Source organism: Calonectris borealis, chromosome 30 (assembly GCF_964195595.1).
Source record: "Calonectris borealis chromosome 30, bCalBor7.hap1.2, whole genome shotgun sequence".
In the NCBI taxonomy this organism is placed as follows: Eukaryota; Metazoa; Chordata; class Aves; order Procellariiformes; family Procellariidae; genus Calonectris; species Calonectris borealis.
The window spans coordinates 3036597-3064008 of record NC_134341.1 but is presented as its reverse complement, the minus strand read 5'-3'; the positions used below and the strand labels follow the sequence as shown (position 1 = coordinate 3064008).

The following is a 27412-nucleotide window of genomic DNA, read 5'->3' as shown; positions in this document are numbered from 1 at the left end:
GAGGGGGCACACGGGTGGGTGTACGTGGGGGGTGGCGTGGGGGGGCACGGGGGGAGACATGGGGGGAGACACGGGAGGGCACGCGGGGGGGCACACACGGGTGGGGCACACACGGGTGGGGGCACACGGGCTGGTTTTCACAGGGGTCCACACGGGGGATGCACGGGTGGGTACGTACGGGGAGTGCTCACGGGTGGGTACACACGGGGGGTGCACACGGGCTCTGTTACGTGGGGGGACACACGGGTGGGTAGCCACGGGGGGGGCACACGGGTGAACACGGGGGGACACACGGGCTGGGTTACACGCTGGGGCTGCCCACTCCCCACCGTGGCAGTGCCCCCGGGGTGAGGTCCGTGCAGGCACCCCTGAGTGTTTTTGGGGGTCACGGCGGGGGGGGTGGGGCTGTGCCCCCTGACTGCACGTCCCTGCCCCCGCCTGGACCCCCGGGCTGGACAGGACCACCAAGGACACGAGTGTGCCCGGCCTTAGCGCTGGGGCGGGGGGGGCCGTGAGTCAGGACTGCTGGCTTCCCGCGTGGGGGAGGGGAGCTGAGGGGGGGAGGGGGGCTGGCCCTGCGCCGCCCCCCCACCTCAACCGGGACAAGGTCCTGCTCCCCGCCAATGAATCAGCAGTTTGGGGGGACGGTTCCCAGGGCCGGCCGTGTGTCTCCCCCGCCATCTCCGTCCACCTTAAGAGCCGCGGGCAGCTCCTCCTTAAAGCGGGGGGGCGGGGGGGCGTGTGCGGGCGGGGGGGCGGCCTCTCCCCCCCCCCCATCACCCGGTACCGGGGCTGCAGTGGCGACAGCAGCGCGGTCACTGGAGCAGGGGGCAGCAGGAGCGCTGCGGAGCATCCCCCGCCCGGCGCCGCCCTCCCTCCCGCATCCTGCATCCCGGGCAGCATCCTGCATCCCTGGGTACCACTCGGCATACCCGGGCAGCATCCTGCATCCCTGGGCAGCATCCTGCATCCCTGGGTACCACTCGGCATACCCGGGCAGCATCCTGCATCCCTGGGCAGCATCCTGCATCCCTGGGTACCACTCGGCATACCCGGGCAGCATCCTGCATCCCTGGGCAGCATCCTGCATCCCTGGGTACCACTCGGCATACCCGGGCAGCATCCTGCATCCCTGGGCAGCATCCTGCATCCCTGGGTACCACTCGGCATACCCGGGCAGCATCCTGCATCCCTGGGCAGCATCCTGCATCCCTGGGTACCACTTGACCATTAGGTTGTAACCAGCATCCCTGGGTACCACCCGCATCCCCGGGTGACATCCCACACCCTCGGGTACCAGCAGCACCCTTGGGCCGCCTCCTCCGGCACCCCCAAACTCTTCTCGACGCCCCCCGGGCCCTCCCCGCCATGGCCGAGCCCAGCACCGAGTGCAGCATCAAGGTCCTGTGCCGGTTCCGGCCCCTCAACCAGGCGGAGATCCTGCGGGGGGACAAATTCCTGCCCGTCTTCCAGGGCGACGACAGCGTGGTGGTGGGGGTGAGTGCGGGGGGGACACAGGGACCCCCCCCAGCCTCGGCGGGGGGGGGCGAGGATGGGGGCACAGCCGAGGGGGGGGGATTAGCTAGGTTGGGGGGTAACCGGCCTGGGGGGGGGTGACAGTCAGCTTGGGTGGGGGGGAGAGCCTCTTGACGGGGGGGGGGGGGGGATCGCCCTGGGTGTGGCCGGTAGCTCTGGTGCCCAAATGGACCCAGCATCCTCCCCTCCCGGGGCGTTTCCCCTGCCCCCCCCCCCCCGCATGCCCCTCCCTTACCCCCCTCCCCCATTCCTTTTCTAAGGGTCCCGGCACTCCCAGTTTCCCCCAGTCTGGCCCAGTGCCGAGGGTGGAGGGGTGTTTACAATGAGCGGAAACGCCCTGACCCCCGGGGGGGCGGGCCACGATCGGGCCCCCGGTTTGCCGCAGATCCTGCCCCCCCCCACGCGCTGCGGCCCGGCCCTTTGTTAGGGGGTGAAGCCGGCGAGGGGGCTCAGCGACGGCGGCCAAGCCCCTCAATATAACGCCCCCCCACAGCGCCACCCCATAACGCTCCCCCCTTGCACAGGGCCGGGTACGGGGGGGTTCTCCTGCACGGAGGGCCCCGCCCGGCCTGGGCACCCCGGCCCTGAGGTGGGGGGGCCCCGGGGAAGGTGGGGGGTCCTTGGGCTGGGAAGTGGGGGGCAGCGGGGTCCCCCGGGGGTGCAGTGAGGCTTGGGGGGGGGGGGGAGGAGGGGGGCTGTGCCGGCTCCGTGGGTGGTGGTGTGTCCCTGTGCGGTTGTGCCGGCGCAATGCGGGGTGTTGTGTGGGGCGGTTGTACGGGGCGGGGGGGTGAGCGGCGGAGGCTGCGGGGGGTGGTTGTGCGGGGGAGGGGTGAGCGGCGGGGGCTGCGGGGGGTGGTTGTGCGTGGGGGGGGGGTGCGTGTGGGAGGGTGCATGACCGTCGGCAGGCGGGGCGGCTGTGCCTGCGCCCTGCTGCGGCGGTTGCCGGGGGCCGGGGGGGCCGGGGGGGCGGCGGTGTGGGGCGGGCTGGTGTCGCCGGCTGTCCCCGTGTCCGTGTGTCCCCGTGTCCGGCCGTCCCCGTGTCCGTGTATCCCCGCGGTGGCTGCGGCGGTTCAGCACCGGGGCCTGGACAGCTCCCGGCCGGGTGGGGCGGGGGAGAACGGGGTGGGCGGGTGTATAGGGGGACTGGGGGTGTATGGGGGTCTATGGGGGGGGTGTATAGGGGGACTGGGGGTGTATGGAGGTCTATGGGGGGGTGTATAGGGGGACTGGGGGTGTATGGGGGTCTATGGGGGGGTGTATAGGGGGACTGGGGGTGTATGGGGGTCTCTGGGGGTTGTATAGGGGGACTGGGGGTGTATGGGGGTCTGTGGGAGTCTACGGGGATGTAGGTGGGGCTGGGGATGTATGGAGGCGTATGGGAGGCTGGGGGTCTATGGGAGTCTATGGGGGGGTGTATAGACTGGGGGTGTATGGGGGTCTGTGGGAGTCTACAGGGGTGTAGGGGAGGCTGGAAGTGTATGGGAGGGTCTATGGGGGTCTATAGGGGGCTGGGAGGTCTATGAGGGTCTATGGGGGTCTATGGGGGGGCTGAAGGTCTATGGGGCTGTATGGCAAGACTGTGAACCTATGGGAGTGTATGGGGAATATATGGGGCTGTATGGGGGGTCGGGGGTATATGGGGAGTCTATGGGGAGGTTATGGGGGAGTCTATGGAGTTCTGGGGGTGTATGAGGGTGTATGGAGAATGTGGGGGGCTGGGGGTCTAGGAGGGTGTATGGGGGCTGGGGGTGTATGGAGAGTATGAAGTCTATGGGGGTGTATGGGGAGTGTATTGGGGGTCTGGGGTATATGTGGATATTAGGGGGGCCGGGGGATGTATGGGATCTGGAGTACATGGGAGTGTATGGGGCGTATACAGGGGTTCTGGGGTATAGGGGGGTATATGGGGGTGGTGGTAAATGGGGGGACTGGGGGAGGTGTGGGGTCCTAAGGGGTTGAGGGGATTATGGGGGCCTGGGGATGACTGAGGGACCGGGCGTGTAATTGGGGTACGTTGGGGAGCCTCAGGTGGTCTATGGGGTGCTTGGGGTTTATGAGGGGCTATATGGGGGGTGGGGAACGGAGTATGGGGGTGTTTGAGGACATATATGGGGGTGGGGATGGGGGTGTATGAGGGAGCATATGGGAGGGCAGGGGGTATATGTAGGGAGCTGGCAGTAAAGGGGGGGCTGATGGTATAGGAGGAAGTATGGGAGGGGCATGGGTGTATGGGGGTGTGCATGGGATTTAGGGGAAGAGGGGGGTATGAGGGGATTGGGGCTGTGTGAGAGGCCCCCTGCAACCTCCCACCTCCCTTACTAGGATTCACTGGAACTTACTGGTTCCCCCACAAGGGGACCCCTGAGGCTGGCACGGCCCCCAGCACCCTATGGGGGTCTCTTCTGGCCACTGACCCCCATGTTGTCGTCCCCCAGGGCAAACCCTATGTCTTCGACCGCGTCTTCCCCCCCAACACCACCCAGGAGCAGGTCTACCATGCCTGTGCCATGCAGATCGTCAAGGGTGAGGGCCGGGAACCTGGGGGGGCCCCGGGGTGGTCCTAGCTGGGGGACCCTCCTCCAGGGACACCCACATCCATGGGGACATTGGAGGGTGCTGGGAGGTGAGAGGGGCAGGTTGGGGGGTGATGCTGTCAGGGGGTGTCCAGCAGGTCTTGGAGTCTCTGCAGGACTTTGGGGGGGTCTCTGCAATCTCCAGGGGTTCTGGGGCTATCTGTGAGGTCTTTTGGGGTGTCTCAGGAGTCCTTGGGCATCGCTGGGGGTCTTGGAGGTGATCTTAGGTGCCTGGGGGGGGTCAGGGAGCCCTTGGGGTCTCGGGGGAGTCCCTCAGGGTTTGGGGGGGCTATGAGGTCCCTGAGGGTCCTGGGAGTCCTCAGGGGTTCCTGCCTGAGGGGCTTCTGCCAACCCTCACCCCTCCCCACAGACGTGTTGGCCGGGTACAACGGCACCATCTTCGCCTATGGGCAGACGTCATCGGGCAAGACCCACACCATGGAGGTGAGGGGGCCAGGGGGGGCTTTGGGGACCCCCTGGGCCCTGGCACCCCCCCGGGTGCTCACCACTCCCCCAACCCCGCCCCCAGGGCAAGCTGCACGACCCCCAGCAGATGGGCATCATCCCGCGCATCGCCCAGGACATCTTCAACCACATCTACTCCATGGATGAGAACCTTGAGTTCCACATCAAGGTGGGGCCTGGGAGGGACTGGGAGCACTGGGAGCACTGGGAGAAGTGGGAGGTCGGGTCATGACACCCCCACACACACCCTGACACCCCCAATTCCCTCCTACCAGGTTTCTTACTTTGAAATTTATCTGGACAAGATCCGGGACCTGCTGGACAGTGAGTGGGGGGGCCACTGGGAGGTACTGGGTGGGTATTGGGATGCCCTGGGGCACTGAGAAGCTTGGAGGCACTGAGGAACACTGGAAGGCACTGGATGGGTACTGGGGGGCATTGGGAGTCAGTGGAAGGGTATGGGGGAGCACTGGGAGGCACTGGGTGGCACTGGGAGCTCCTAGGGCATGTTAGGGGGTCACCACCCCCCCAGTCCCCTCACCCCGTGTCCCCCCCCACCAGTGACCAAGACCAACCTGTCGGTGCACGAGGACAAGAACCGGGTTCCCTATGTCAAGGTGAGGAGCGGCTTGGAGGGTCCCTTGGGTGGGGGTCACCAAGGGGCACCCCCAGAGGGGGGGTGGGGCCGACCCCCGGGCTCACCCCCCTCCCCGCACCCCCAGGGCTGCACCGAGCGCTTCGTCTCCAGCCCCGAGGAGATCCTGGACGTGATCGACGAGGGGAAATCCAACCGGCACGTAGCTGTCACCAGTGAGCACCCTGGGGACACAGGGACACAGGGGGGTGGGCAATGGGGGGGGGGATAGGGTGAGGTGGGGAGCTATGGGGTGCTGGTCCCTGCTTTGCAGGGTACTGTGGGGTGTCTGGGGTGCTGGGGGGTTCTGGGGCACCATGGAGATCCCTGGGGTGTTGTAGGGGTCATTGGGGCACCATGGGGGTCCCTGGGGTGCTGGGGGGTCCCTGGGGCACTATGGGAGTCCCTGCAGCATCCTGGGGTCCTTGGAGTATTGTGGGGGTCCCTGGGGTGCTGTAGACGTCATTAGGGTACCGTGGGGGTCTCTGGGACATTGTAGAGTTCCCAGGGGTGCTGTAGGAGTTATTGGGGTGCCGTGGGGATCCCTGGAGTGTTGGGGGGGTCCCTGGGATACTATAGGGACCCTGGAGTGCTACAGAGATCATTAGGGTACCATGGAGGTCCCTGGGGTGCTGGGGGGTATCTGGGGCACTGTGGGGGTCCCTGGGGTGCTGTAGGGTCCCTGGGGTGCTGTAGGAGTCATTGCGGTGCCATGGGGGTCCCTGGGTTATTGTAGGGATCCCTGGGGTGCTGTAGGGGTGCTGCGGGGGTCCCACAGGGGTGCGGGGGCCCCCGGGGGCCGGAGGTGTGGGCGTGCAGCCTCTCCCTGTGCCCGCAGACATGAACGAGCACAGCTCCCGCAGCCACAGCATCTTCCTCATCAACATCAAGCAAGAGAACGTGGAGACAGAGCAGAAGCTCAGCGGGAAGCTCTACCTGGTCGACCTGGCCGGGAGCGAGAAGGTCGGGGGGACACCGGTGCTGAGGGACCCTGGGGGGCTTGGGCTGGGGGGGTTCTGGGGTGGGGGTCTTTGGGGGGCCCTGGGCTGGGGTATGTGGGATGGGGGGTCTCTGGAGGAACTTGGGTGGAGGATGTCGCCAAGGGAGACATTGGGAGGGTGGGGGCCTTGGGGGGGTCTGTGGGCTGTCGACATTGGGGTTAGGGGTCTTCAGGCTGGGGTGGGGGTCTTTGGATGAAGGGTCTCTGGATTGGGGGTCTCTGGGGATCTATGGGGTGGTGGCATCCTTGGGTTTGGGGGTCTTGGGGGGGGTTCTGGGCTGGGGGTGTCCCTGGTGTAGAGGTCCCTGGGGTAAGGGTGGCCCCATGGGGGTCTCTGAGCTGCCTGGCCCCACAGGTCAGCAAGACGGGGGCTGAGGGGGCCGTGCTGGATGAGGCCAAGAACATCAACAAGTCGCTGTCAGCGCTGGGCAACGTCATCTCAGCCCTGGCTGAGGGCACGGTGAGAGCCCGCGTGTCCCACCGGCCCCCCACCTGCCCGCTCTGCCCCAGGGACCCAGGGGCTGGGGGGGACCCTCCTGAGCCCCTGTGGCCCCCCCGCAGAAGGCCTACGTGCCCTACCGGGACAGCAAGATGACGCGGATCCTGCAGGACTCGCTGGGGGGGAACTGCCGCACCACCATGTTCATCTGCTGCTCCCCCTCCAGCTACAACGACGCCGAGACCAAGTCCACCCTCATGTTCGGGCAGAGGTAGGGGAGGGGGTCGGGATGCCCCTGCACCCCTCTGCACCCCTCTGCACCCCTCTGCACCTCAGCTGCACCCCAACTGCACCCCATGCACCCATTGTACCCCAACTGCACCGCAATTGTGCCCCAACTGCACTCCATGTACCCATTACAACCCAACGGCATCCCAACAGCACCTATTGCACCCCAACTGCACCCTATGCACCCATTGCACCCCAACTGCATCTCAAAAGCACCCCAACAGCACCTCATGCACCTGTTGTACCCCAAGTGCACCCCATGGGCTCACTGCACCCCAACTTCACCCCAAGAGCACCCATTGCACCCCACTTGCACCCCATGCACCCCTTGCTCAAGTGCACTCCAAGCACCCATTGCACCCCAACTGCACTCTATCAGCACCCCATGCACCCCAGCTGCACCCCTCACACCCGTTGCATCCCAGCTGCACACGTTGCACCCCAACTGCACCCCCTGCACCCCTTAGGGGGGAAAGGAGGCTGCACTGGGGGTCCCCAGACCAGCGAGGGGAGTGGGGGGAAGGTGGACCCTGAGATGGGGGTCACTGTGGTGGGCACCTCAGGGGGGTCCCTGGGTGATGCTGCCTGGAGAGGGGGAGCAGGGGGGGTCCCGGTTGAGGGGTCCCCCCTCCATCCAGGGCCAAGACCATCAAGAACACGGCGTCAGTGAACCTGGAGCTGACGGCCGAGCAGTGGAAGAAGAAGTACGAGAAGGAGAAGGAGAAGAACAAGGCTCTGAAGGAGACCATCGGGAAGCTGGAGGCCGAGCTGAGCCGCTGGCGGAGTGGTGAGGGGGGACCCCGGCATCCGGGAGGGGACCCCATCTCCCCGCCCCCCGCCAAGTGCCCGATGGAGAAACTGAGGCTGTTCCCCAGGGGAGGCCGTGCCCGAGACGGAGCAGCTGAGTGGGGCTGAGGCAGAGGCTGGGACGGGTGAGGGGACGGGCGAGGGGACAGGGACGGGACCCGCCGGCGAGACCCCCCTCAACGACAACAGCTCCTCCATCGTCATCCACATCTCTGACGAGGAGCGCCGCAAGTACGAGGAGGAGATCCGCAAGCTCTACAAGCAGCTGGATGACAAGGTGGGGATCCCCCAGACCCCTCCCCGGGTCCCCTGGGGATCCCCAAAGACCCTTCTAGACCTGCCAGGACCTCCCAGGACCCCTGAGACTCCCCAGGACCCTTGGGGACCTCCAAGTCCCCCCCCAGCAACCCCCAGGACCCTCAGCACCCCAGGACCCCTGGGACCTCCTGGCAGCCTCCAGGACCCCCCGAGACCCCCTCGCTGCCCCCAGCCCCTCGGGGCCGGCCGGCGCGGACCTTCCTATCCTCCCCCCAGGATGACGAGATCAACCAGCAGAGCCAAATCATGGAGAAGCTCAAGCAACAGATGCTGGACCAGGAGGAGGTGAGGGGCCCACCCTGCCCCCCCCAGCTCCCATGTCCCCCCATCTCTCTCTGATTGACCGCATAACCTCACCCTGCTGGGACCCCAGACTGATCCCTCTGGGCCCCCACCCAGACCCCCTGGGACCCCCTTGGACCCCCCTGGGATCCCGACCCTGATCACTTGGACCCCCCCACCCTGAGCCCCTGGGACCCCCCAATGTGACCGTGTTGGAACCTCTCTGAGACCCCCACTATGACCCCTGGGACCCCCACCCTAACCCCTTGGACCCTTCTGGGACCCTTACCCTCAACCCTGGGACGCCACCACCCTGAGACTGTGGGACCCCTCCGGACCCCACCACCCTGAGCCCCTGGGTCCCCTCAAGGACCCGCACCCTGACCCCTGGGATTACTCTGGGACCCCCTCCCTGACCCTCTGGATCCCTCTGGGACCCCCACTATGGCCCCTGGGACCCTCTGGGACGCACACCCTGACTCCCTGGACTCTTCCACCCGGAGCCCCCAGGACCCCCCAACTTCACCCCACCGGGACCCCTCTGGTACCTCCTGGGACCCATCTAGGACCCACCCCCCGACCTCTGGGACCACTCTGGGATCCTCACCCTGACCCCTGGGACCCCTCCACCCTGAGTCCCTGGGACCCCCCAACCTGACCCTGCTGTAACCGCTCTGGCACCCCCACCATGACCCCTGGGACTACACTGGGACCCCCACCCTGAGCCCCTTGGCCCCTCCACCCTGACCCCCTGGACCCCTCTGGGCCCCCCCAGGTGCTGGCAGCAGCACGGGGGGGTGGGGAGGCGGCGCGGCGGGAGCTGGCGGCGCTGCGCGCCGAGCACGGGGCGGCCCGTGCCGAGGTGGCCGAGGTGCTGGCGGCACTGGAGGAGCTGGCACGCAGCTACGACCGCAAGGCGCAGGAGGCTGAGGACACCGGCCGCCACAACCGCCGGCTGGCCGATGAGCTGGCCCGCACCGAGGTGACCCCCCCGGGACCCCCAGCTGGGACCCCCAGCAGGCACCCGATTGGGATTCCCAATGGGACCCTAACCGTGATGGGCACCCAACTGGGATCCCTACTGGGAACCCCGCTAGACCGCACTGGGAACCCCAAAGTGGCTTCTCAACTGGGAACCCCACTACGACCCTACTGGGAACACCAAAGTGGCTCCTCAACTGGAAAACCTGCTGGGACCTTACTGGGAACCCCAATTGCCAGCCCAACTGGGATCCCTACTGGGAACCCCGCTAGACCGCACTGGGAACCCCAAAGTGGCTCCTCAACTGGGAACCCCACTACGACCCTACTGGGAACACCAAAGTGGCTCCTCAACTGGAAAACCTGCTGGGACCTTACTGGGAACCCCAATTGCCAGCCCAACTGGGATCCCTACTGGGATCCCCACTAGACCCCATTGGGAACCCCAAACTGGCTCCTCAACTGGGAACCCCACTATGACCCAACTGGGAACCCCAATCATCAGCCCAGCTGGGATCTCTACTGGGATCCCCAAAGTGGATCCTCAACTGGGAACTTCACTGGGAAACCTACTGGTGACCCTCAGTGTCCCACTGGGACCCCACTGGGAACCTTGACTGGTAAATGGGACCCAGACCAGAAATCAGCTGGGTCCCCCACCACCACCCCAGAGTCAGGGTCCCTCCAAACTGGGATCCCCACACCAGGGCCCCGGGACCACACTGGGATCCGACAGTTGGGACCCCCATGTCCAAACCAGACCCAAACTGGGACCCCCAGCCCCTGAACCAGCAACCCCCAGAGCCCACTCCCCCAGGTCCAAACCGGGACTCCCAGACACAAACTGGGATGCTCTGGGATGGGGATCCTCCAAAAGAGGAGCCTCAGATCTGGGAGTCCCCTAAACCCTGAACTAGACCTCAAAGAGGGGGAACCCCCCCAAACCAAAGAGGGGGACCCCCCTCCCCAACCCCCCCATAAAAGAGGGGACCACCTCACCCCTCAGACCAGACCCCAAGGAAGGACCACCCCCAACCCAGACCCAAAAAAGGGGAACGCCCCCCCAAAATCAGACCCCAAAGAGGAGACCCCAAAGAGGGACCCCACAGACACCCCTCAAACCAGACCCCAAGGAGGGGGAAGCCCCCCAAACAGACTGCAAAGAGGGGACCCCCCCACACTCCCCAAACTAGGGACCCCCACACCAGGGCCCCAGGACCACACTGGGATCCGACAGTTGGGACCCCCATGTCCAAACCAGACCCAAACTGGGACCCCCAGCCCCTGAATCAGCAACCCCCAGAGCCCACTCCCCCAGGTCCAAACCGGGACTCTCAGACACAAACTGGGGGGAACCCCCTCCCCAAACCAGACCCCAAAGAGGGATCCCGCACCCCAAACACTCTGAAGAGGAGACACCCACCCACCCCTTAAACCAGACCCCAAAGACAGGGAACCCCCCTCAAAGAGGGGAACCACCCCCCAAAACCAGACCCCAAAGGGGGACCCCCCACACACAACCCAAACCAGACCCCAAACGGGGACACTCTCCCCTTAAACTGGGGTGCCAGACTGGGTACTGCCGGGGGACCAAGAGCAGCACCCCATGGGTGGAGCGGGCAGGATCTTAGGGTGCCGGGGGGGGGGTGGAGGTGCTGGGGTGAGGGGTGCTGGGAGTGCTGGGGGGTGCCGGGGGTACAGGGGTGGAGGGGCGTGGGGGGTACCGGGGGTGCAGGGGTGCCAGGGCAGTGGGTGCCAGGTGGGGTGCTGGGGTGCCACGGGTGCCGGCGAGGGGGGTGCCGGTGTGCCAGGGCAGGGAGCGCCGGGTGGGGTGATGGGGTGCCAGGACAGGGGGTGCTGGGGGGGTGCCGGGGTGCCAGGCTACGCTGTGTCTGCAGGCGACGACGCTGTCACTGGAGACGGAGCTGCAGCGGGTGCGGGAGCTGGGGGGGCAGCAGCGGAAGCGGGCGGCCGAGGTGCTCAACGGGCTGATGAAGGACCTGAGCGAGTTCAGCCTCATCGTGGGCAACGGCGAGATCAAGCTGGTGAGGGGAGGCACCCCGCCAGGCTGCGCCCATGGGTGCATGCGGTGCCCGTGCCGTGCCATGCCAGGCTGCACCCATCGGCGGGATGTGCCTGTGCCGTGCTGTGCCCCTGCCGTGCCATGCTATACCCATGCGCATGACATGCCCGTGACATGCTGTGCCCGTGCTGTGCCACACCATGCTGGCCCCATGTGTGGGATGTGCCCATGCCATGCTGTGCCCATGCCATGCCCATGGCGTACCATGCCCGTGTGTGTGTCGTGCCCATGCCGTGCCTGTACCTTGCCCATTCCATGCCGTACCCATGTCATGCCCATTCCACGCTGTGCCCATGCCATGCCACACCGTGCTGTACCCGTGTCCATGACATGCCCAAGATGTGCTGTGCCCATGGTACCCATGTGCATGATGTGCCCGTGACATGCTGTGCCCATGCCATACGCATGCGTGTGCCGTTCCTGTGCTGCACCGTGCTGCACTCACACTGTGCCGTGCTCATGGTGTGCCGTGCCCATGCCACGCCCTACCCATGTGTGTGCCATGCCCGTGCCATGCCATGCCTGTGCCATGCCACGCATCTGCAGTGCCCACGCCATGTCATACCCATGTGCATGCCATACCTGTGCTGTGCTGTGCCGTGCTGACCCGTTTGCTGTGCCGTACCCGTGTGCGTGCTGTGCCCATGCCATGCGCATGCCATGCTGTGCCATATCATACCCATGTGTGTGCCATACCCATATGCATGCCGTACCCAAGCCATGCTATATCCATGTGTGGTACGTGCCCATGCCACGCCGCACCATGCTGTACCCACACCATGCCATACCCACACCATGCCATACTCTGCTGTGCCATGCCATGCTCCTGCCCATGCCATGCCATACCCATGTGTGTGCCATACTTACGCCTTGCCATACCCATGCTATACCATACTATGCCATGCTGTGCCCGTGCCCTTGCCATGATGACCCGTGTGCCGTGCCATACCCATGTGCATGCTGCATCCATGCCATGCCATACCCATGTGCGGTACATGCCCATGCCATGCTGTGCCCATGCCACGCCACGCCATGCCCGTGCCATGCTGACCCGCATGTCATGCCCATGCCCAGCCGGTGGAGGTGAGCGGGGCCATCGAGGAGGAGTTCACCGTCGCCCGGCTCTACATCAGCAAGATCAAGTCGGAGGTGAAGTCGGTGGTGAAGAGGTGCCGGCAGCTGGAGAACCTGCAGGTGGAGTGCCACCGCAAGATGGAGGTGACCGGGCGCGAGCTCTCCTCCTGCCAGCTCCTCATCTCCCAGGTGGGCTGGGGACAGGGACGGGTGGGGACAGACCCTGGGGCTGCCACCACCAGGCACCTAATGGGAGTGATGCCACTGCCGTGGTGACCGCAGAGTTTGGTGACCCCAGGGTTTAGTGGCCCCGGGGTTTGATGGCCCTGGGGCTTGGTGACCCCGGTGTTTGGTAACCCTAGGGTTTGGTGGCCCTGAGATTTCGTGACCCCAGGGTTCGGTAGCCCCAGGGTTTAGTGACCCCAGTGTTTGGTGGCCCAAGAGTTTGGTGGTCCTGGAATATGGTTACCCTGGGGCTTGGAGGCCCCATGGTTTGGTGGCCCTGGGATTTCACAACCCCAAGGTTTGGTGGCCCCAGGGTTCAGTGTCTCCAGGGTTTGGTGTTCCCAGGGTTCGGTGGCCCCATGGTTTGGTGTCCCCAGAGTTTAGTGGCCGAAGGGTTTGGTGGTCCCAGAGTATGGTGACCCTGGGGCTTGGTGGCCCGGGGTCTGGTATCCCTGAGGTTTGGTGTCCCCAGATTTTGGTGGCCCAAGGGTTTGGTGGTCCCAGAATATGGTGACCCTGGAGCTTGGTGGCCCGGGGTCTGGTATCCCTGGGGTTTGGTGTCCCCAGATTAAGGTGGCCCAAGGGTTTGGTGGTCCCAGAGTATGGTGACCCTGGGGCTTGGTGGCCCGGGGTCTGGTATCCCTGAGGTTTGGTGTCCCCAGATTTTGGTGGCCCAAGGGTTTGGTGGTCCCAGAGTATGGTGACCCTGGGGCTTGGTGGCCCGGGGTCTGGTATCCCTGAGGTTTGGTGTCCCCAGATTTTGGTGGCCCAAGGGTTTGGTGGTCCCAGAGTATGGTGACCCTGGGGCTTGGTGGCCCGGGGTCTGGTATCCCTGAGGTTTGGTGTCCCCAGATTTTGGTGGCCCAAGGGTTTGGTGGTCTCAGAATATGGTGACCCTGGAGCTTGGTGGCCCGGGGTCTGGTATCCCTGAGGTTTGGTGTCCCCAGAGTTTGGTGGCCCAAGGGTTTGGTGGTCCCAGAGTATGGTGACCCTGGGGCTTGGTGGCCCGGGGTCTGGTATCCCTGAGGTTTGGTGTCCCCAGAGTTTGGTGGCCCAAGGGTTGGTGGTCCCAGAGTATGGTGACCCTGGGGCTTGGTGGCCCGGGGTCTGGTATCCCTGAGGTTTGGTGTCCCCAGATTTTGGTGGCCCAAGGGTTTGGTGGTCCCAGAATATGGTGACCCTGGAGCTTGGTGGCCCGGGGTCTGGTATCCCTGAGGTTTGGTGACCCCCAGGGTTTGGTGACAGGGTGGCACTGGGGGTGGCAGGGGGGGTGGTGGCCGCGTGCCCCCAGCCGGGGGGCGGTGGCTGAGGCTGGTCCCACAGCACGAGGCGAAGATCCGCTCGCTGACCGAGTACATGCAGACGGTGGAGCTGAAGAAGCGGCACCTGGAGGAGTCGTACGACGCCCTGAGCGAGGAGCTGGCCAGGCTGCAGGCCCAGGGTGCGGGGGCTGGGGAGGCTCGGGGGGAGTCGGGGGCGTGGATGGGGCTTGGGGTGCTGGGGGCCTCGGGGGGCCTCGGGCACAGTGGTACTCGGGGGGCTGGGGGGGATGGGGGGGGCTCAGGGGGTATGGGGGGTCTGGGGGGGGGTCACCGTGGGGCTCAGGGGAGTGGGAGGGCATGGAGGTGTTGGGGTCCGGGGGTGCTGGGGGGTGTGGGGGTCCCGGGGTGTTGGGGGTCCCCAGGAGGTGTTGGGGTCGGGGGGTGTGGGGGTCCCTGGAGGGTGTTGGGGTCCCGGGGTGCTGGGGGTCCCCGGGAGGTGTTGGGGTCTGGGGATGCTGGGGAGTGTGGGGGTCCCTGGAGGGTGTTGGGGTCCCGGGGTGCTGGGGGTCCCCGGGAGGTGTTGGGGTCTGGGGATGCTGGGGGGTGTGGGGGTCCCCAGGAGGTGTTGGGGTCGGGGGGTGTGGGGGTCCCTGGAGGGTGTTGGGGTCCCGGGGTGCTGGGGGTCCCCGGGAGGTGTTGGGGTCTGGGGGTGCTGGGGGGTGTGGGGGTCCCTGGGGGGTGTTGGGGTCCGGGGTGGTGGGGGTGCCATGGGGTTGGGGGGCATGGCAGGGTTTGGGGGCTGGGGGCATGGTGGAGGCTTGGGGGGTTGGAGGGGCTCAGGGGCCTGGGTGGGTCACAGTGGAGGGGACTCAGGAGGCCGGGGGGGTCCCTGGCTCATCCCCCCAATGTGAGCTCTGGCCCGCAGAGACGGCGCAGGGGGTGGCCCGGAAGGAGCGGGAGCAGGATGAGACCCAGGACACTGATGAGGTCAAGGTGAGAGGGTGCTGGGGGAGGCAAGGTGCTGGGGGGGCAGGGCACCCCTGGGGGTCACTGGGGGGTGTCCAGGGTCCCTGAAGGGTGTAGGAGGCCTGGGGGGTGGCACTTGGGGGTCCTTATGGCATGTGGGGTGTCCTAGAGGTGGGGTGGGGATCCCTGGGGTGCTGGGGAGGCTGGTGGGTGCTGGGCGATGCTGAGGGTCCTGGGGGTGCTGGGGAGTTTGGGGCATGTTGGGGGTTCCTGGAAGATGCTGGAGGATGCTGGGGATCCCTGGGAGGTGTTGGGGTCCTGGGGTGCTGGGGGTCCCCAGGAGGTGTTGGGGTCTGGGGGTCCTGGGGGGTGTGGGGGTCCCCGGGGGATGTGGGGGTCCCGGGGTGCTGGGGGTGTGGGGGTCCCTGGAGGGTGTTGGGGTCCAGGGGTGGTGGGGGTCCCCGGGAGGTGTTGGGGTCCGGGGGTGCTGGGGGGTGTGGGGGTCCCCGGGGGGTGTTGGGGTGCGGGGGTGCTGGGGTGTGGGGGTCCCTGGAGGGTGTTGGGGTCCAGGGGTGCTGGGGGTCCCCGGGAGGTGTTGGGGTCCGGGGGTGCTGGGGGGTGTGGGGGTCCCCGGGAGGTGTTGGGGTGCGGGGGTCCCGTCCCCGGGCTGAGGGTGGCGGGCGCAGAAGGCGCTGGAGCTGCAGCTGGAGAGCCAGCGGGAGGCCCAGCACAAGCAGCTGGCCCGGCTGCGGGACGAGGTCAACGAGAGGCAGAAAACGATCGACGAGCTGCGGGAGTGAGTGGCCCCGCCCCGCCCCGCCCCGCCCCGCCCCCGACCCCGACCCCGCCCCCGCCCCCGACCCCGCCCCCGACCCCGACCCCGCCCCCGCCCCCGCCCCCGACCCCGCCCCCGCCCCCGACCCCGCCCCCGCCCCCGACCCCGACCCCGACCCCATCCCCAACCCCGGATGCCCCCAGCCCCCAGCGCAGCCCCGACTCTCATCCCTGGCCGGATGGGGGGGGGGGGGCAGAGACTGTTCCCCCACGGGTCTGTCCGGCTGTCCGTCCCCCACCCACCCACGCACCCACTCCCCCCTCTGTCCCGCAGCCTGAACCAGAAGCTGGAGCTGGAGCTGGAGAAGCTGCGTGCGGAGCACGAGGCGCTGCGGGGCGAGGAGCGGGCCAAGGCCGCCCGGCTGCAGGAGCTCACGTGAGACCCCCCAGCCCCCCGGGGGTCCCCTGGACCCCAACCCCCACACACACCCCCCGCTGACACCCCTGGGACCCCCAGAGCCACAGCATCCCCCTCCACACCTGGGAGTCCTGGGACCTGCCCAGAGATGTCCCTCTCAACACCTCCAGGACCCCCCCATCACCCCTGGGACCCCCAACGTCACTGGGACCCCACCCCAGCACCCTGCACCACCTCCAGGAGCCCTGGGACCCCCAACACCCCCAGGAGCCTTGGGGAACCCCCATCACCCCTGGGATCCCCCCATCACCCCGGAGACCCCCAACATCACCAGGATCCCCCAGACACCCTCCAGGACCCTGTGCCACATCCAGGAGCCCTGGGATCTCCAAGAGCCTTGGGGACCCCCCTCATCACCCCTGGGACCCCCAGCATCACTGGGACTCCACCCCCACCCCAGGGGGACACCCCTCAGGACCTTGCATGACCTCCAGAAGCCCTGGGATCCCCAACACCTCCAGGAGCCTTGGGGACCCCCCCAGGAACTCCAACATTACCAGGGCCCCCCACCCCATGGGGACACCCCTCAAGACCCTGCACCACCTTGGGGTCCCCTCTCAGCCCCCAGCCCCCCCCCCAAAAGCCCCCTGAGGCCCTTCCAAGACCCCAGGAGCCCTCAGCACCCCCCCCTCCACACATCCTTGTGCCTCTCCTGAGCTCCCCCCAGCCCCCAAACGCCCCCCCCATCCTTGCAGTGACCCCCCAACCATCCTTGGGGTCACCCCCCCCAACCTTGGGGTGACTCCCCCCCCATCTCCCCCCAGATTTCTCTATGAGCGCCACGAGCAGTCCAAGCAGGACCTCAAGGGGCTGGAGGAGACCGTGGTAGGTGGGGGTGGGTCTGGGGGGAATCTGGAGGGGTTTGGGGGGGTCTGGGCATCACCGTGCACCCCCTTACCCCTGCCCCCCCCCAGGCCCGTGAACTCCAGACCCTCCACAACCTGCGCAAGCTGTTTGTTCAAGACGTCACGACTCGAGTCAAGAAAGTGAGGGGGGGAGAAATGGGGGGGGGGGGTGTAAAAAGGGGGGGGGGGGCGCAGGAGCTGAAAGTGGGGTAAGGGGAGAGAGCAGGGTCAGAGCTGGGGGGGCAAGGGGGGGCTGTGAGGGGAGGGAGGGGGGTGTCGGAGGGAAGAGGGAGGGGGGTCCTGGCCTGGAGGGGGGGTCCAAGCCTGGGTTGGGGGTCCCGGCCGAGTTGGGGGGTCCCAGGCTTCGTGTGGGGGTCCCAGTTCAGATGGGGGGGGTCTCATCTCAGGTGGGGGGGTGCCAGCCCATTTGGCGGGGTCCCAGCCTGGACATCGCAAGGGGGGGCGGCTGGCCCGGGTCGGGTGGGGTCTCAGCCCAGGGGGGAGGGTCTCAGGCCAGCATCATGGGGGGGTGCCAGCCCGGGTTGGGGGGTCCCTCCATGCCCCCCCGCCCCCCCCAGAGCGCAGAGCTGGAGCCCGAGGACAGTGGGGGGCTGCACTCCCAGAAGCAGAAGATTTCCTTTCTTGAGAACAACCTGGAGCAGCTTACAAAGGTTCACAAACAGGTGGGCCGGGGGGGGCGAGGGGAGGGCAAAAGGGGGGGCCCCCACCCCATCACCTCACCCCAGGGTCCCCCACCCCATCACCCCACGCCAAGGCCCCTCCAGCCCCCCTATACTGCAAGCTTCCCCATTGCTTTCCCAGTGCCCTCCCCCAGCATCACCCCCCCCCCGCACCCCTGCTCCATCCTGGCCCCCCCCCCCGCTCCATCCTGGGGTGTCCCCCCCCCCAAAGCCCCTCCGTGGGGTGGTATGGCCGGGGGGGGCACACACTGACACCCGCTCTGTTGCCCCCCCACCTCTCTGCCTCCTCCCTAGCTGGATCTCTGGGTGTCCAAGGTACCGCGACCCCCCCCCGGGCCACCCACACAGGCAGGACACGCGTGGAGGGGCCCCCCCACATCCCCCCCCCCGCAGAGGATGGATGTGGGGCAGGGGGATAGACCCCCCCAAAGTCCCCTCTGCCCCGGCCACCTGGAGCCCCCCCAGTTTTGCAGTGTTGGGGGGGAAAGCCCTGACCTCCGGCACTTTCCTGCCCGCCCCTGCCTGCTGCCCCCCCCTGCCTGGCTGTGGGGCCCCCCCTAGTTCATCACCTGCCCCCCCCCCAGCTCAGCTTCGCTGTCACGGCCCCACTGCTGCATGTGGCCTCGGTAGCACTGCTGGGGGGCCGGGGGGGGCTGGGACCCCCCCCAGGCACTGCTGGGGGGCCGAGGGGGCTGGGACCCCCCCCCCAGGCACTGCTGGAGGGCCGGGGGGGGCTGGGACCCCCCCCAGGCACTGCTGGGGGGCCGGGGGGGGCTGGGACCCCCCCCCAGGCACTGCTGGGGGGCTGGGACCCCCAACCAGGCACTCCTGGGGGACTAGGGGGGCTGGGACCCCCCCCACGAGGCACTGCTGGGGGGGGTGAGGGTGGCCTGCATGGGTGCCTTGTAGCTGGTAGCCAGTGCTGGGTGCTGCGGGGTGCCCGGCACCGTGCCCGAGGCCAGGCTGGGTGCTGGTGGGACTGCTGGTGCCGCAGCTGGAGTGTGGGTGCTGGTGATGGTGGGTGCCCGGTGCCGGTGGGTGCCCTGGTGCCAGCGGGTGCTGGGTGCCAATGGGTGCCCCAGTGCTGACGGGTGCCCTGGTGTTGGTGGGTGCCTGGTGCGGGTGAGTGCTTTGGTGCCAGCGGGTGCCCCAGTGCTGCTGGGTGCTGGGTGCCAATGGGTGCCCGCTGCGGGCAGGTGCCCAGTGCTGATGGGTGCCTGGTGCTGATGAGTGCCCGTTGTGGGTGGGTGCCCTGGTGCCAGCGGGCACCCGGTGCTGATGAGTGCCCATTGCGGATGCCCTGGTGCCAGTGGGCACCCGGTGCTGATGAGTGCCCATTGTGGGTGGGTGCCCTGGTGCCAGTGGGCACCCGGTGCTGATGAGTGCCCATTGTGGGTGGGTGCCCTGGTGCCAGTGGGCACCCGGTGCTGATGAGTGCCCATTGCGAGCGGGTGCCCTGGTGCCAGTGGGCACCCGGTGCTGATGAGTGCCCATTGTGGATGGGTGCCCTGGTGCCAGCGGGCACCTGGTGCTGATGAGTGCCCATTGTGGGTGGGTGCCCTGGTGCCAGTGGGCACCCAGTGCTGATGAGTGCTCATTGCGAGCGGGTGCCCTGGTGCCAGCGGGTGCCTTTTGTGGGCGCGCGCTGGGTGCCAGTGGGTGCCTGCTGTGGGTGGGCGCTGACAGTGACCCGGTGCGGGCGGGTGCTTGGTGCCTCTGGGTGTCGGATGCCACTGGGTGCCCCAGTGCCGACGGGTGCCCAGTGTGGGTGGGCGCTGACAGTGACCCGGTGCGGGCGGGTGCTTGGTGCCTCTGGGTGTCGGGTGCCGCTGGGTGCCCCAGTGCCGACGGATGCCCAGTGTGGGTGGGCGCTGACAGTGACCCGGTGCGGGCGGGTGCTTGGTGCCTCTGGGTGTCGGGTGCCGCTGGGTGCCCCAGTGCCGACGGGTGCCCAGTGTGGGTGGGCGCTGACAGTGACCCGGTGCGGGGGGGTGCTTGGTGCCTCTGGGTGTTGGGTGCCGCTGGGTGCCCCAGTGCCGACGGGTGCCCAGTGTGGGTGGGCGCTGACAGTGACCCGGTGCGGGCGGGTGCTTGGTGCCTCTGGGTGTCGGGTGCCGCTGGGTGCCCCAGTGCCGACGGATGCCCAGTGTGGGTGGGCGCTGACAGTGACCCGGTGCGGGCGGGTGCTTGGTGCCTCTGGGTGTCGGGTGCCGCTGGGTGCCCCAGTGCCGACGGGTGCCCAGTGTGGGTGGGCGCTGACAGTGACCCGGTGCGGGCGGGTGCCGCTGGGTGCCCGGTGGGTGCCGGTGGGCGCGGGGCTGACGCGGCCGCGCAGCTGGTCCGTGACAATGCAGACCTGCGCTGCGAGCTTCCGAAGCTGGAGAAACGCCTGCGGGCTACGGCTGGGCGAGTGCAGGCCCTGGAGGGGGCACTGAGGGAGGCCAAGGAGGGGGCGCGCCTCGACAAGCGCCGCTACCAGCAGGAGGTGGAGCGCATCAGGGAGGCGGTCCGGGCCCGGGGGGCCGCCCGCCGCGCCCACAGCGCCCACATCGGTACGGGGGGGGGGGGGGGGGGGGGCAACAAGCACGGGGGATGGCCGGGGTGCGCAGGGTGGGCACAGGGATCTGGGGTGCAGGGGGTGCAGGGGGTGCAGGGTGGGCACAGGGATCTGGGGTGCAGGGGGTGCACAGGGTGGGTATGGGCACCTGGGGTGCACGGGGATGCTTGGGGTGCACGGGGTGCAGGGGGAATGAGCACATGGGGTGCACGGGGTGCCCAGGGTATAGGGTGGGCACAGGGATCTGGGGTGCAGGGGGTGCACGGCGTGCAGGGGGGAATGAGCACATGGGATGCACGGGGTGCCCAGGGTACAGGGTGGGCACAGGGATCTGGGGTGCAGGGGGTGCACAGGGTGGGCACGGGGATCTGGGGTGCAGGGATCTGGGGTGCCCAGGGTGCACGGGGTGCAGGGGGGAACAAGCACATGGGGTGCAGGGGGTGCCCAGGGTACAGGGTGGGCACAGGGATCTGGGGTGCACGGGTGCAGGGGGTGCGCAGGGTGGGCACAGGGATCTGGGGTGCAGGGTGGGCACAGGGTGAGGGGAGGAACAAGCACATGGGGTGCACTGGGTGCCCAGGCTACAGGGTGAGCACAGGGATCTGGGGTGCACAGGGTGCAGGGGGTGCAGGGGGGAACAAGCACATGGGGTGCACTGGGTGCCCAGGGGTACAGGGTGGGCACAGGGATCTGGGGTGCAGGTGGTGCACGGGGTGCACGGGGGAACAAACACATGGGGTGCACGAGGTGCCTGAGGTGCAGGGTGGGCACAGGGATCTGGGGTGCAGGGGATGCAGGGGGCATGCAGGGTGGGCATGGGCACCTGGGGTGCACGGGGATGCGTGGGGTGCATGGGGTGCAGGGGGGAACGAGCACATGGGGTGCAGGGGTGCCCAGGGTACAGGGTGGGCACAGGGATCTGGGGTGCAAGGGGTGCACGGGGTGCAGGAGGGAACAAGCACATGGGGTGCACGGGGTGCCCAGGGTGCAGGGTGGGCACAGGGATCTGGGGTGCACGGGGTGCAGGGGGTGCTTGGCGTGCAGGGTGGGCACGGACACATGGGGTGTATTTGGTACAGGGTGGGCACGGGCACACGGGTTACACTGGGGTGCTCAGGGTGCAGGGTGGGCACAGGGAATGGGGGTGCACAGGGTGCAGGGGGTGCCTGGGGTGCAGGGTGGGCACGGGCACATGGGTTACACTGGGGTGCTCAGGGTGCAGGGTGGGCACAGGGACTTGGCATGCACTGGGGTGCAGGGGGTGCAGGGGGTGCACGGGGAGGTGCGGGGCCTGGCACCCCCTGGGGTGCACAGGGGCAGGGGATCTTGGCCCCGGGGGGTGGCACAGACCCTGGGCGAGCACCCCAGGGTGCCGGGTGCCAGCCAGCGCCCCTCAGCCCCCCCGTCCCCCCCAGCCAAGCCGGTGCGGCCCGGGCAGGTGCCAGCGGCATCGCCCACCGGCCTCAGCTACACCAACAGCCTCTTCCAGGGGTACCCGGGGGGGGACCCCTGCCCGGCCCCGGCCCCCAGGGCCTGTGAGTGGGGGGGGCACGGGGGGCTGGGCAGGGGGAGGGGCACGGGGGACACGGGGGTGGGGGGCATGGGGGATGCTGGGGGGAGGGGATGGAGGGGACGGGGGGGGGTGCGGGGTCAGGGTGGGGGGGTGCTGCGGGGAGGGTATGAGGGTGAGGGACAGGGTGGGGGGGTGCGGTGGGGTGCTGGGGGAGGGTACGGGGGGCGTGGGGGTGCGGGGGGATGTTGGGGGCAGGGCATGGGGGGGCATGGGGGGCTATGGGGGCAGGGAGGGTGCTGGGCACAGGGCTTCTGGGGGGATGGAGGGGTGCAGGGCATGGGGTGCTCCCCCCCCAGTGCCCAGGGGGTCTCAAGGCCTCTGTCCCCACGTCCCCGTGTCCCCCCCATCCTCCTGTGCCCCTCAGCTTTGCCAGCGGCCCCCCCACGCCCTCCAGCAGCCCCCCGGACACCTACCAGCAGCTCAACGTGGATAATGGTGAGGGGGGGCCCTGGGGGGAGGAGGGGTCCTGGGGGGAGGGGGGGCCCTGGGGGGAGGGGGGGGGGCCCCCAGTTGTGGGATGGGGACATGGCGGGGGGGCCCCATAGCCCCCCCTGGAGCTGTTCCTCTTTCTTGCAGGGAACGTGACAGACATCAATGATAACAGGTAAGGGGGACGGGGGGGGCTGCGGCCGGGGGGGGGCTCGGGGTCGGGGGGGGGCCAGGCCCGGGGTGACCCCCCGTGTCCCGTGTCCCCCCTCCCCAGGAGCGACCTGTCCTGCGCCTGCGAGGCCGAGGAGCAATCCAAGCTCTTCCCCCTGCGCCAGGAGACGGCGGCCAGCTAATGCCCCCCCCCCACCAGGTACTGGGGACCCCCCCCCCCATTCCTCAGGTGCCCCCGGGGGCCCCCACATCGCCCCACGCCCCCCCCCGTGTCCTTTGGGTTCCCCCTGCATCCCTTGAGCCTCCCCCCATCCCTTTGGGACCCCAAATCCCATGTGCCCCCCTCCATATCCCTTGGGTGCCCCCCTGTCCCTTGGGTCCCCAAATGTCACGTGTGTCCCCCGCCTTGAGGTCACCCTGGAGACCCCCCCCCCCATCTCTCCCAGACCCCCCCCAACCCTTGGGTGCCCCCAAGACCCTGCACAACCCCCCCCCAGACCCCCCTACATCCCTTGGGTGCCTCTATATCCCTTGGGTCCCCCACACCCCCTGGGCACCCCCACCCAGAGCCCTGCAGGGGCTGGGGTCCCCCACATCGCCTGGGGAATGGGGGGGGGGTGTCTGCGCCCCCCAACCCTGCGTGTCCCCCCCCCCAGGTCCCGCCGGACCCGTCTCCGCTCGCATGTCCTGGTGTCACCTCCATGTCCTGTGTGCTCGCCGCCACGCTCGCCCCGTCCCACCCCACGGCGAGGGGGGGCCCGTCCCCAGGGGGGGTGGGGGGGCTGCTGCCCCCCCAGGACCCCCCACCCCCGGACCCCCCCCCCCCCCTTTCTGGGGGGGCCCGGCAGGGCCTGGGGGTGCTGCCCAGGGTCCGCTTCGAGATGCCTTAAGCCGATACCTGGAGGAATGTCGGGGGCCCACCCGATCCCCAGCCCCCCAAGTGGGGGGCAGCCCCATAAATGGGGGTCACCGCCCCAGTGGGGGGGCAGCCCCCCCCCCCATTGCACCTCCCCCCGCCCCCCCGTGTCCCCTCGCTTGGCACCATGGCTGTGCCCCCCACCCCCCGCCCCTTCCCGGGACCTGCTGTGCCCGCCCCCCCCCCACGCGTGGGGGGGGTCCCACGGGGCCCAGCCCCCCCCCGCGCCCCCCCCGCTCAGCCCCAGCGCTGCATGTCCCGCCCCCGCGCCCCGGGAGCGGCTCAATAAAGGCCAGAGATGCTGAGAGGAGCCTGGGGGGCCTGGGGGGGCCGGGGGGGGCAGAGGGGGTAGGGGGATTGGGGGGTCCGGGGGGGCAGAGGGGGTAGGGGGGGCCGGGGGGATTGGGGAGGGCCGGGGGGGGGGGGCGGAGGGGGTAGGGGGGGCCGGGGGGATTGGGGGGGTCGGGGGGGGCGGAGGGAGTAGGAGGGGCCGGGGGGATTGGGGGGTCGGGGGGGCGGAGGGGGTAGGGGGGCCGGGGGCATTGGGGGGTCCGGGTGGGCGGAGGGGGTAGGGGGGGCCGGGGGGATTGGGGGGGCCGGGGGGGGCGGAGGGGGTAGGGGGGGCCGGGGGGATTGGGGGGGCCGGGGGGGCGGAGGGGGTAGGGGGGGCCGGGGGGATTGGGGGGGCTGGGGGGGGGGCAGAGGGGGTAGGGGGGACTGGGGGGATTGGGGGGGCCGGAGGGGGCGGAGGGGGGTAGGGGGGCCGGGGGGATTGGGGGGGCCGGGGGGGGCGGAGGGGGTAGGGGGGGCCGGGGGGATTGGGGGGGCCGGGGGGGGCGGAGGGGGTAGGGGGGGCCGGCCGGGGGGATTGGGGGGGCCGGAGGGGGCGGAGGGGGTAGGTGGGGCCGGGGGATTGGGGGGGTCGGGGGGGGGCGCGGAGGGGGTAGGGGGGGCCGGGGGGATTGGGGGGTCCGGGGGGCGGAGGGGGGTAGGGGGGGCCGGGGGATTGGGGGGGCCTGGGGGGGGGGGGGGCGGGGCACCGCCGCTGCAGCCTCAGTCTCCCCAGTTAGAGCGGGAGCTGCCCAGCACAGGGCGCCCCTATAGCGAGCACAGAGCACCCCACTACGGAGAACACGGCACTCCCGTAGGAAGCTCACAGCACCCCATAGGAGGCACACGGCACCCCTATAGGGAACACACGGCACCCCTATAGGGAACACGTTACCCTATAGGGAGCAGCCATCCCCTACAGGGAGCACAGGGTGCTCCTATAGAGAGGCACAGCACCCTATAGGGAACACACGGCACCCCTATAGGGAACACACGGCACCCCTATAGCGAGCCCACATCCCGTACAGGGAGCACGCATCACCCTAGAGCAGGCACGCGCCCCCCATAGGGAGCACACATCCCCTATAGGGATCACCCCCGTCTCCTATAGCAAACCACGTCCCCTAAATTGATCACCCACGTCCCTTATAGAGAGCACGTATCCCCTATAGGGAGAACACTCGTCCTCTATAGCAAACGCACATTCCTTACAGCAAACACACGTCCCCCATAGGATGACATGTCCCCTATAGGGAGCACATATCTCCCCTAGGGAGCACACATCCCCTATAGGGAACATACATCCCCTATAAGGAGCACACTCGTCCCCTATAGCAATCGCACATCCCCTATAGGGCTCACACACGTCCCCTACAGGAAGCACAAACACACCCCCTATAGCGATCATGGATCCCCTATAGGGAGCACACACATCCCCTATAGGGAGCACACACGTCCCCTATAGCGATCACACATCCCCTATAGCCATCACATGTCCCCTATAGCCATCACACGTCCCCTCTAGGGAGCACAACACATCCCCTATCGCCATCACACATCCCCTATAGGGAGCACACACGTCCCCTATAGCGATAACACATCCCCTATAGCCCCTGTACGGAGCACATACATCCCCCATAGCCATCACATGCCCCCTATAGGGAGCACACACTTCCCCTATAACCATCACACGTCTGCTATAGCGATCACACGCCCCCTATAGGGAGCACAAACATCCCCTATAGCTATCACACATCCGCTATGGGGAGCACACATATCCCTATAGCCATCACACGTCCCCTATAGCGATAACACATCCCCTATAGCCATTACACGCTCCCTATAGGGAGCACACGTGTCCCCTATAGCCATCACACGTCCCCTATAGCCATCACACATACCCTATAGCCATCACACGCCCCCTACAGGAGCACACATATCCCCTATAGCCATCACACGTCCCCTACAGGGAGCACACCTATCCCCTATAGCCATCACACATCCCCCGTAGGGAGCACACACATCCCCTATAGCGATCACACGCCCCTATAGGGAGCACAACGTCCCCTATAGCCATCACACGCCCCCTATAGGAGCACACACGTCCCTATAGCCATCACACGTCCCATATAGGGAGCACAACGTCCCCTATAGCCATCACACGCCCCTATAGGGAGCACACACATCCCCTATAGCGATCACACGCCCCCTATAGGGAGCACAACGTCCCCTATAGCCATCACACGCCCCCTATAGGGAGCACACACGTCCCCTATAGCCATCACACGTCCCATATAGGGAGCACAACGTCCCCTATAGCCATCACACGCCCCCTATAGGGAGCCACACACATCCCCTATAGCGATCACACGCCCTTATAGGGAGCACAACGTCCCCTATAGCCATCACACACCCCCTATAGGGAGCACAACGTCCCCTATAGCGATCACACGCCCCCTATAGGGAGCACAACGTCCCCTATAGCCATCACACGCCCCTATAGGGGGCACACACGTCCCCTATAGCCATCACACGCCCCCTATAGCCATCACACATCCCCTATAGCCATCACACGCCCCCTATAGGGAGCACACCTATCCCCTATAGCCATCACACGTCCCTACAGGGAGCAAACCTATCCCCTATAGCCATCACACGTCCCCCGTACGGAGCACACACATCCCCTATAGCCATCACACGCCCCCTATAGGGAGCACACACGTCCCCTATAGCCATCACACGTCCCATATAGGGAGCACAACGTCCCCTATAGCCATCACACGCCCCCTATAGGGAGCACACACATCCCCTATAGCGATCACACGCCCCTATAGGGAGCACAACGTCCCCTATAGCCATCACACGCCCCCTATAGGGAGCACACACGTCCCTATAGCCATCACACGTCCCATATAGGGAGCACAACGTCCCCTATAGCCATCACACGCCCCCTATAGGGAGCACACACATCCCTATAGCGATCACACGCCCCCTATAGGGAGCACAACGTCCCCTATAGCCATCACACGCCCCCTATAGGGAGCACACACATCCCCTATAGCTATCACACATCCGCTATGGGGAGCACACATATCCCCTATAGCCATCACACGTCCCCTATAGCGATAACACATCCCCTATAGCCATTACACGCCCCCTATAGGGAGCACACGTGTCCCCTATAGCCATCACACGTCCCCTATAGCCATCACACATCCCCTATAGCCATCACACGCCCCCTATAGGGAGCACACATATCCCCTATAGCCATCACACGTCCCCTACAGGGAGCACACCTATCCCCTATAGCCATCACACGCCCCCTATAGGGAGCACAACGTCCCCTATAGCCATCACACGCCCCCTATAGGGAGCACACACGTCCCCTATAGCCATCACACGTCCCATATAGGGAGCACAATGTCCCCTATAGGCATCACACGCCCCCTATAGGGAGCACAACGTCCCCTATAGCCATCACACGCCCCCTATAGGGAGCACACACGTCCCCTATATCCATCACACGTCCCATATAGGGAGCACAACGTCCCCTATAGCCATCACACGGCCCCTATAGGGAGCACAACGTCCCCTATAGCCATCACACGCCCCCTATAGGGAGCACACACGTCCCCTATAGCCATCACACGTCCCATATAGGGAGCACAACGTCCCCTATAGCCATCACACGCCCCCTATAGGAAG

At 67.4% G+C, this 27412-nt stretch overlaps 1 protein-coding gene across 1 annotated transcript; it reads left to right on the top strand.

Annotated features, from left to right (window-relative positions):
* Window positions 1–789: 789 nt before the first annotated feature.
* Window positions 790–23431, top strand: KIF5A (kinesin family member 5A). Its single transcript, XM_075133972.1, has 29 exons — window positions 790–1497; window positions 3972–4059; window positions 4480–4553; window positions 4639–4743; window positions 4850–4898; window positions 5136–5191; window positions 5297–5384; window positions 6047–6171; window positions 6564–6668; window positions 6770–6918; window positions 7574–7722; window positions 7811–8019; window positions 8277–8345; window positions 9118–9324; window positions 11222–11368; window positions 12481–12669; window positions 14029–14146; window positions 14893–14960; window positions 15620–15729; window positions 16042–16143; window positions 16950–17010; window positions 17100–17171; window positions 17609–17713; window positions 20067–20283; window positions 21704–21845; window positions 22226–22296; window positions 22438–22465; window positions 22565–22660; window positions 23118–23431. Exons 1-28 carry the CDS (start codon window positions 1369–1371, stop codon window positions 22641–22643), a joined length of 3111 nt encoding a protein of 1036 aa, XP_074990073.1. The 5' UTR covers window positions 790–1368; the 3' UTR covers window positions 22644–22660; window positions 23118–23431.
* The last annotated feature ends 3981 nt before the right edge of the window (window positions 23432–27412 follow it).